At 40.7% G+C, this 10,352-nt stretch overlaps 1 protein-coding gene across 1 annotated transcript; it reads right to left on the bottom strand.

Annotated features, from left to right (window-relative positions):
- Nucleotides 1-512: 512 nt before the first annotated feature.
- LOC123512320 (extensin-like) lies at nt 513-10,255 on the bottom strand. Its single transcript, XM_045268657.1, has 4 exons — nt 10,113-10,255; nt 8,360-8,383; nt 5,650-5,728; nt 513-1,007 (listed from the first exon to the last, which is right to left on the bottom strand). The coding sequence occupies exons 1-4, from the start codon at nt 10,253-10,255 to the stop codon at nt 513-515; spliced, it is 741 nt and encodes a 246-aa protein (XP_045124592.1).
- Between the last annotated feature and the right edge of the window lie 97 nt (nt 10,256-10,352).

The raw sequence follows: 10,352 nt of genomic DNA, 5'->3' as shown, positions 1-10,352 counted from the left end.
TCCCAGAGTTATAGTAAAAATGCGTCTCAGTAGTGAAGGGGTTAACGTCCTGTATATCAAGTAAGGAAGACACTAGTTTAAATCTAAATATACTTTACGCTCCTGTGATTGAAAACCTTTATCAGATTATTACAGATTAAAATCCTATGTGTGAAATTCTTTAGTTATATCCTCAGATAATGAACAAAATTATTACACACTTGCTTGAGTCAAAATTTACTTTGCGTCCCTGTGATTAAGACCACTTCCTCCTCGTCTTCCTTTTCCAAACACTCGGTAGACATTACAAATTAAAAACCTATGCATCAAATCCCCTTTTTTTAGACCGGAATGCGTATAACTCTTATTTGTAGGTTGAGCGTTGAGTCCCATATTTATGAGTATTTATGAGTATTTATGAGTATTTATGAGGGTGACGGATACCGAGCTTAGACGTGTGTTACTCATGCTTTGGAAACCCACCCCCACCCAACCTGTGCCGTGATTCATGTACCGCGTTCCACTTCCCTGATTTATGAGGGACCGTGATTATGGGGCTCTAGTTTGCTGGAGAGGCTGGCCTGGGGCGGGGCTGGGCAGGAGTGTGTGGTAGGGATTGGGTGGGTGTGGTTTGGATTAGGATGTGTAGGGATGAATGAGGTAGAATAGGGTATTGGTGTGGTAGGGAGAGGTTCTGGCAGGGGTTGGACTGAGGGATGGCAGGGGATGGCAGGGTAGGGCAGGGTAGGGCAGGGTAAGGAAGAATGTAATGAGGTTTGGTATGGGTGTGTTTGTATGTGGTGCATCAGGACAGGGCAGGGTAAGGCAGTTGTATAATGGTGCGTATTGAGGTGTGTCCGAGTGTGGTGAAGCGGGCTGTCTGGCTGGGGTGTAGCAAGCTGGGGTGAATCTAGGTATTGTGTGGCAGGCTGGAATGTGTCTGGCAGGGGTGCGTCAGCCTGGGGTGGTGTGTCTGGGTGCGGTATGTCTGATTGGAGTGTGATGGGGTGTGTCTGGGTGTGGTATGTCTGATTGGGTTATGTCGAAATGTATCTGTCTAGGGTGTGTCTGGCTGGGCTGCGACGAGGTATGTCTGGCCGGGGTGTGGCAGGGTGCAGTGAGGTGTGGCGGGGTGTGGCGGGGTGTGGCGGCAGGTTATTCTCGACGTGAAATATCTGGGCGAAATTCAGTTCCAAGACCACAATGGGAGCTTCCCGTGGGCGGAGAATACAAATATGTGTATTTTTCTCCATAAAATAATGCTTCCCGATAAAACCGAGCGAGAAATGGATTTTGGAATAGATAAACTTTATACTCACGGCGTGGAAAATATTGTGGAATCTCTCTTGTTGTATATCCATAAATAAATAATGCATGTACTTCTTTTTTGTATATAATGTGCAGGAACGGGAGTTTGTTTACAGATGTGGGTCTGATACGGATAAGCGAGCGTTTACGAATTCGAATAAGCCACTACTTTGACCGGCCTCTGCTCCGGTTCCAATCTTTTCTTTGAACTTTGTCTCAAGAAGAAAAAGGAGAAAGTTTTAGCCTTTTTTCTTGTCAATCTGTTTCTTTACATTCATATATGTACGTTCATTTCACCTTGACATTTGTTCGCCGGCTTTTCTCTTTTTTTTTTTTTTGAGATTTTACGTTATTTAGTCATTGCCTTTCCACGTCTCTTCTTTGTATGTTTTAATTCAAATTTTGCATTCAGTATTTTTGTATCGAGAAATGTTTGATTTTTCTTTTAACTTCTGTCTGTAATTTTTTTTAAGCTATTCTTTTAAATTTTACTTACCTTTTCTTTATAGTCATCATCATCATCATCATCACCATCATCATCAGCAGCTTATTTGAGTCCAGTACCTATCAAAAAAACGAATATGAGTCAGCTGAAGATTTCCGTGGAGGGGAGCAACTCATTGGTGGTGATGGTGGTGGTGGTGGTGGTGGTGGTGGTGGATGTGGTGCTTAAGTTAATCACGTCATACAAACTTAGAACACCTTGACGTGGCTTGGAGGAATGACGGGCGACAAAAACAGACAAAGCCAAACCACCACCAATGACAGACTTCACATTTAAACAACACATCTCAACGACTGCCACACTGAAACCACTGACACCTCATATATAAACAACCACACGTCCTTCTGGCACACATAAAAGCCCACCCACCCACCCACACACACACACACACACACACACACACACACACACACACACACACACACACACACACACACACAACACACCAGTAACAATCAATGAAGCACAATAAAAAAAATCCAGGAATCAGAGTGAGAGAGCTAGAGAGAAAAAAAGTGACCAAGGAACACTAATTTTCACCATCAATACCTGCCATCAATAACTCCAACAAGCAATATAGCATCCAACACCGAATCACACAACAGCACTAGTTCCAATGATCCATGATGCAACGAGCGAGACAGTGGATGGAGGAGCACAGCCTTTCACCACTACGAATCACCATCAACAACAAATCCAGAGCGAGGTTTCAAGACATTGGTCCCTGATTTTTGGCTAGTTCTTGGATCTTTAACCTCTTTATTGCTATGACGCGTTTCCATATTCATTCTGGCGACTATTTTGTGATTTTATACAGCTTTAAAAACTCATGTCGGGGATTAGAATAGTGAAGACTGTGGCCATTAATATTCTGATCTTCATAGACACTTCCTAATGTCTTATCATACACAAATCCCAAGGTGAAAATGTGTCCCAATACTGAAGGGATTGAGGGAAGTAGCAATCAAGTAGGCCTTTATTTTAACCTTTGTTGCCCTTGGCCGACTTTCCCTCTTGCATGAAAAAGAATGTCACGGAATTAATAAGCAATAAAACACCCAACACTGAATCAACACGAAATAATTTTAAGCTTGCAAAGAGGAGACATAGGACCCCCAAAAAACAGAAACATAGATTTCCACGTAGAATTCGCTATTTCGCACATGTATTTGTTGGCTCCATACTGCTTGTCCTACATCGATTGCTCTCCGGTCCCCCTCATGTATTCTTCAGCGGACACCATCTCCTGGGAATGCAGTAGTGGGGCAGAAGGGAAGGCACCGCTGGGAGTACCACTGAAAGCCTTTGCTATTGATCCTTTGCAGCGCTGGCTATGTATCATCGTGGGCGAGGTGACAGTGGCCAAGTTAAAGACCCAGGCAGTGTGGTGGTGAGTGTTGTGGCGAATGTGGTGTGGTGTTGTGGTTTTGTGTTTGTATTGTGTGTGTGTGTGTGTGTGTGTGTGTGTGTGTGTGTGTGTGTGTGTGTGTGTGTGTGTGTGTGTGTGTGTGTGTGTGTGTGTGTGTGTAGCTCCAGATAATGTCCTAGAAAAGTGGTGTTTAATTTCTTTTCTGACTTTTTTTTTCCTTGTTTTTCTTCCATAGGGTGTAGAAGTGGATGTGTGATGTGATTGGTGGAAATGTTTGTGTGTTTCTTCTTTTTGTTTTGTACTATTTTTGTTTTGTCTTGTTTTGTTGACTGATTTATTTATTTATTCATTTATTATTCACGTTTGTTCTGCTTCATTTTTGGTTTGGTTTAATTTATTCATATATTTTTAGTGAGAGAGAGAGAGAGAGAGAGAGAGAGAGAGAGAGAGAGAGAGAGAGAGAGAGAGAGAGAGAGAGAGAGAGAGAGAGAGAGGCAGGAAACAAGTAATATTTTAAAATCGTGTATTCAGAGAAACATTCACTATTTTCTAGGGCTTGAATAAAAAGAGAAAAAAAAAAAACTACGTGAAGGAAAATAATTATGATTCAGTTTGTAGCAAAGAACAGTTTAGTGAGACAAATGAAACATATAAATCAGAGAGAGAGAGAGAGAGAGAGAGAGAGAGAGAGAGAGAGAGAGAGAGAGAGAGAGAGAGAGAGAGAGAGAGAGAGAGAGAGAGAGAGAGAGAGAGAGAGAGAGACAGAGAAACCTACCTACCTACTAACTGATATAGTGAAACCCCACCCCACCCCAAAAAAAAAAAAAAATAGAGAAAACGAAGAAAAAGGACAATAAAAAAAAAAAAAGGCTGAAAACGAAAAACAATATCACCAACAATACTCCATTTTCTCATTAAACCCAAAAAACCTTTCTTCCATTTTCTTTTGAGCTGCGGCACACTCAGTTTTCTTTCCCGTTAGATTACAACAGCAGAGGCGGCAGTCATGGAAAATGGGAAACCATCTTTCGAATTTCTAATGTAGTCGATGGAGGCCCGAAATGTTATCGCAATCAAGGTAAAAGCAAGTGTGGGGAAAGGACTGTAGTTTTTGGCAGTCCTTGGATCAGGCAAGCAGTTAGCAGGATGCAGGAAAGGCGGGCGAGAAGGAGAGAGAGGAAAGTAAAGAAGAGAAAAGAGAGAAAGGAGGGAATAGAAAGAAAGAGAGACAGAAGGAGACAGAACATGAAGGTAGTAAGGAAAGGAGAAAAAAGAAAGGAAGGCGGGCGAGAAGGAGAGAGAGGAAAAAGGAAAAGAAAAGGGAGAAAGAATTGAATAGAAAAAGAGAGGGAATAAAACAAAGAAATCACAAAAGTGGGGCAGAAAATGGAGAAAGGAAGAAGAGAGAGAAAGGTAAGGGAGAGAAAAGGGATAAAGGAGGGAATAGAAAAAAAGAGAAGAAAAAATAACAAGGAAATCACAAAAGATGGAGACAGGAAAGGAAGGATAAAGTTATTAGCAAAGGAATAGAGAAAGGAAGGAAGGGAAGAGAAGAGGAAGATAAGGTAGAGCAAAGGGAGAAAGAAGGGAATAGGAAAAAGAGAAGAAATAAAACAAGGGAATAATGAGAGGGATACAGAAAATGAAGGATAAGGTTAGTAAGAAGAAGGAAGAATGAAACGAAGGGAGAAATGAATGAAGGAAGGAAAGATATCAAAGGAAATGATGAAAAAAATGAGTGTAAAGTAGGAAAGCAAAACAAGAAGAAAAGAAAAAGAGAAAGAAGGAAAGAAACAAGAAAAGTAAGAGGAAAGAAAGATAACAAGGAAACAAAACTTACTAAAGATGGAAGGATGAAAGAAAAGAAAAAAGATGAATAAAGGAATAGAAAGAAGAGGAAGAAACAAGGCATGCTGGAGAAAAGAAGCAAGAGATGTAGAGAAACAAGGAAAACAAGATAAGGAAGTAAGGAGACAAGAAGAGGAAGGAAACAATAGAAGCAAGAGAAAGGATATAAGAGGAAGGAGAACAAGAGAAACGACGTAAGGAAGGAAGAGGGAAGGAAGATGAAGAGAAACAGGAAGGCAGACTGTGTAGGGAAGACAGGAGGAAGGAAAGAAGAAGAGAGGAAGAAGGAAGGATGTAAACAAGTGATGAGAGAGAGAGAGGAGGAGGAAAGGGAGAGAGAGCGGGAGACGGAAAGAGAGAAAGAAAATAACAAAAAAAAAAAATAGAGGCGCATTATCATTTATTTCCTCATCTGCGTTTCGTGATGGCGAATTTACACGCGAAAAAAAAGAAAAAAAAGAAAAAATACACCTCAGAGAGAGAGAGAGAGAGAGAGAGAGAGAAAGAAAGAGAGAGAACATTACAAAAACAATCAATTTATCTCATTAATACAGTGCAATCGAGAACAAGACCTTTTTTTTCCCCTGTGGTTTAGGTTTCCCGGTCTTTTTAATGCGTGTGTTTGTCCGTGTGTCCTTACCGCTTGGAAGAGGGGCAGGGGAGGGAAAGGGGATGTTGGGAGAAGGGGGAGTTTACGGTCGCAGTGGTCTCTTTCATATCTGTGGTGGAGGGTCGGAGAGCAGCTCTGGGACCACTGAGGCTGCCGGATTATTAATGGCAACGGGAGGGAAGGGGTGAGGTTGTGTGTGTGATTTGAATGTGTGAGTGTTTTTATGCCTGGGAAAATTCGGATGACCTTTTGGGGGAAGCAACAAGTCTGAAAGTGTGTGTGTGTTGTATATGTGTGTGTGTGTGTGTGTGTGTGTGTGTGTGTGAGTGTGGGTGGAAGTGATGTTATTGTTATTGTTATTAATTGAGTATGTGCATGTAGTTTGTTGTAAATGAATTTTGGAGGTGGGAATTGCATTGTCGTAGTAGTAGTTGTAGAAATAATAACAACAATAGTAGCATAAACAACATTAATAACAACAACAACAATAACAACAGCAAAACTAATAATAGTAATACTACTCGTGATAATAATAATGGTATCAATAATAATGGTAATGATATTAATGAATAAAACCTTTGTGCTTTGTGGTTGAGAGAGGAGTTGTAATTTGGTCATGGAAATATATGCAAATAGCGTCACTGGGGAGGAGGAGGAGGAGGAGGAGGAGGAGGAGGAGGACGAGGAGGAGGAAGAGGAGGGGTAGAGGGGTCAGTGGCGGCGGCGTGCCTGGAAATCATACGGCACCGCTCGCTATGAACTCTATTGTAGTGTTTGAAAGGAAAAGAGAATGTTTTTATAGTTTATATACCGTCACTCTTTTTTTTGCCACCATTACGAAATTCAACTACACATTACACATTTGGGATTCACTTGCTGTATTTTTTTTTTCGAATTTTTTCCTCTTCTTTCGTTGGTTTCAGAATGTATAGTGACCTTGTGTGGAGTTAGATGAATAGGAGTGGTTTGTTAGTATTTGTTTTATTTATTTGTTTATTGATTTAGTTACATGTGTGTTGATTAATTTATTCATTCAGTTCTTGGGTCAGGCAGACGGTTTGGGTTTGGGAGGAGGAATATTAGAGAGAGAGAGAGAGAGAGAGAGAGAGAGAGAGAGAGAGAGAGAGAGAGAGAGAGAGAGAGAGAGAGAGAGAGAGAGAGAGAGAGATGAACAAATACACACTTTTTTAGCTACTCTATTTTTGGGACTGGCATTTTCAGTAAGTATTTTAATGCCTTTTATTTGTTTTTTGTCTTTTTATTTTTAACCCTCTTACGTAAATAAAAAAAAAATACATCCACGGACTTAAACTGTACCAAACCACAAAATACAGTAAAAGTAACAGCTAAATTACAAAACTTCTAACCTTAACTGTACAATAATATTTCCATACCTCTTTAACACAACCAGGAAAGAAAACCACTGCTAAACACGAGCCACTTGAGTACCGTGACGTGTTTCCATGTTCACTCTGCTTACTATTTAGTGATTCCATACACCTTCAGAAACTCATGCGGGGGATTACAATAGTGAAGACTGTGGCCATTAATCTTATGATCTCCATAGACCCTTCCTAATGTCAACAAAATGGTCTAATCGTACACAAATCCCAAGGTAGAAATGTGTCCCAGTATTGAAGAGGTTGAAATAAAAATCAAGTATTATTCCTCTATTTTCCTATTTTCCCTCACAATTTCCACCAATTTGCCTTACACTCACCCGCTATTAGGAAACATTGGAGAGGTCTAGTGGTTAGCGCCTCACTAGAAATTCCTGGCGCTGGGTTGGATTCCCTCGCTCTGACCACGCTCTGCCGGTCATCCTCCCTTGTGAACTGGTTAATGGATGGTTGGCTGGGGGAGCGAGGCGGGTAACGAGGGGCGCTGGCCGTCATAGAGTATTGTGTGGCGCGATAAAGATTGTGCAGCCAGGTCAAGGTGAGGCACTGAGGCAACGGGCGACTCAGCACATACACACACACACACACACATAGATAGATAGATAGATAGATATTTACTGACCATAACTAAATATTAAAGTTACAGGAGGACTTGGAAAATAGGAACCATCAATTTTTTTTCTATAAGAACATGTAAATGGATTAAAACTGAATAAAACTTAATTCTCATAAAACGTCCATTTACACAAACAAACACATCAAACGCCTAAATAAAATCAAACTATTTCACACAAAAATCGTAAAAATACACACACACACACACACACACACACACACACACACACACACACACACACACACACACACACACACACACACACACACACACACACACACACACACAAAGATAGATAGATAGATAGAGAGAGAGAGAGAGAGAGAGAGAGAGAGAGAGAGAGAGAGAGAGAGAGAGAGAGAGAGAGAGAGAGAGAGAGAGAGAGAGAAATAGTTGGTAATCAAAACATGATTGATTAGAAAGATAAGCTAAATGAGAATAGAAAGAAAAATTCATCAAATTTTACTACTTAGATAAATTTTAAATAAATAGATAGATAGATTAACAGACAAATAAACAAAGAAGTAATCGAGATGCAATTTTACCTTACTCTACTTCTACATTCAACTTGAGCAAGGTTTGAAGACACATTAAATTTTGAATAACACTTTTTTTTTCACTCAAACTGCAACCTTTCGTCCGCCTAAGAGCAGATCCCATCATGCATAAAAGAACCGGTAGAATCGAGGTGGCATTTTACTAAAGTCGCCAGCCACGTTCTTACCTGCGGAGGCTGGTGTCCTGACTACTGCAGACGAGGGAATAGGTGTGCAGTCAATCCCTGAGGAGAAGAACCTTTACTCTGCTCACCTGTGTAGGAATTACGCACTCTCACTCACTCCCCGCCAGTCAGTCATACAGGTGAATATGGTGTCTGAATTTGCACCAACGCTGGACCACTGAACTGTACGCTAACCTCATCACAGCTTCACCTTTTCAATTACACCACCACCTTTTCCAATTATTCCCTGTGATTTGAGCGCGGTAAAGCGATACGGACACACACATACGCGCACGCACACACACACACACATATACACAAACACAAACAAAGCTATTGGCGTAAACACAGCTCACTTTACCTCTCTTTTCTTTTAATTGTTTTTTTATTTTGGGGCACAAAGTACACGGTTTTCGATCCGCCACGGGGTAAATATTGGGTGTGATTTGTGTGAGTAGTTCGGTCATTGTCCCAAGGAGAGAGAGCCGCAATGGTGTTGGCGAGGGTTGTTACCGGGGATCAAACAGTTTTAATGGTTGCTATTACTGGAATGAGAGAGACAGAGAGAGAGAGAGAGAGAGAGAGAGAGAGAGAGAGAGAGAGAGAGAGAGAACTGTGGGAGGAGTGTTAGAAAAGCTACAGGGAAAGAAAGATATGTGATATGTGCCGGTACATTCACACCTGGATTGATTAACTTTCTCTCTCTCTCTCTCTCTCTCTCTCTCTCTCTCTCTCTCTCTCTCTCTCTCTGATTACTTAGCATATTTTAAACATTCCCCGAACTGAAATCATTTTACGTCATCATTCGAACGTAAAATGCATCACGTTACCAACACGCTCCTTCTTACGATGAGGGCTGGAGAGATCTGCAAACCCTCTCCACTTGAAGACTTCCCTGGAGCTTACTAATATTTATACTGGAAGAGGGAGCCACTAATCGTTATATATTCCTTTGAGATGCGGTTATGTTTCTCGCACTTCCTTTAATCAACGTACGAGAGTTTTCTTGTAATAATCTCACCCGGACAGGTGATCTTAGGAGGTAGTCAGTCTTTTCTCTTACCTGACTTACACATATGCATTTGTTATTAATTACTGATATTTCCTTTATGTCTTACCGCCTCGAAAAATGTGTAGGGTAAAGGTTAGAGTTGATCATTGAAGTACTGGCAGGTGAGCTTGTGAATAGGTTAATGAGTTTTATGTTACCTGAGTTTGTGCGAGTTTTTGTTATTAATGAAATGAGTTTGCTAATGTTGGTAAGAAAAATGAGTTCGGTATTATATTAAGCATTGATGATTAAACCTTTTTCATCAAATCATATTATGCATTATTAGTCTTCTTTTTATTTGACTCGTGTGTTTAATTCAATCTGATAAATGGGAGTCACGTTCATTACCCAGGATGGAAAAAGAAGATAAAGTAATATAATATAATTCAGGCACTCTAATAGACGATCTTATCAAGACATAATAAACACTCAATCATCTGATGGCCCTTGCTACCTTTGTCATTAACCTGTCAGGTGACACGCGCTTTATTGATCAACAAAAGAACACAACAGGTAAAGTCAACATTCATAACTGAAACGTGATTTTGTGATAACCTAGCGATCCTTGTCTCACCAGTCACACATGTTTACTCTTTCCATTAACCTGTGAAATGATTCGGTTACTCTATTGACCACGTAAATAAAGTCAACAAGGCGGATAAAATATGTTGCCACTGATTAGTTTAAATCCACAGAATGTTATACCTGTCATTTGGAGGGGCATTGATTTGTTTGGCAGCGTCTAAGTGGGCGGAACACAAGCAGGCGTCGGTGTTCACATAGTTGATGCATTCCTGACACACCTGGGCCAGCGTGTCTGAAATTGCCGGCCGGTGGCGTGAAGGCATGAAGACTCGCCGAAAAATGAGCAGCCCTTTATAATGAAAGTTCGTGACAGTGATGGTATTTTTCACTATTTGTTTTATTTTTGTTGTAGTCTCAATT

The sequence above is a fragment of the Portunus trituberculatus genome, chromosome 33 (genome assembly GCF_017591435.1).
Source record: "Portunus trituberculatus isolate SZX2019 chromosome 33, ASM1759143v1, whole genome shotgun sequence".
NCBI lineage: Eukaryota > Metazoa > Arthropoda > Malacostraca > Decapoda > Portunidae > Portunus > Portunus trituberculatus.
The sequence above is the reverse complement of the archived record's forward strand: the minus strand, read 5'-3'. Positions and strand labels throughout refer to the sequence as shown.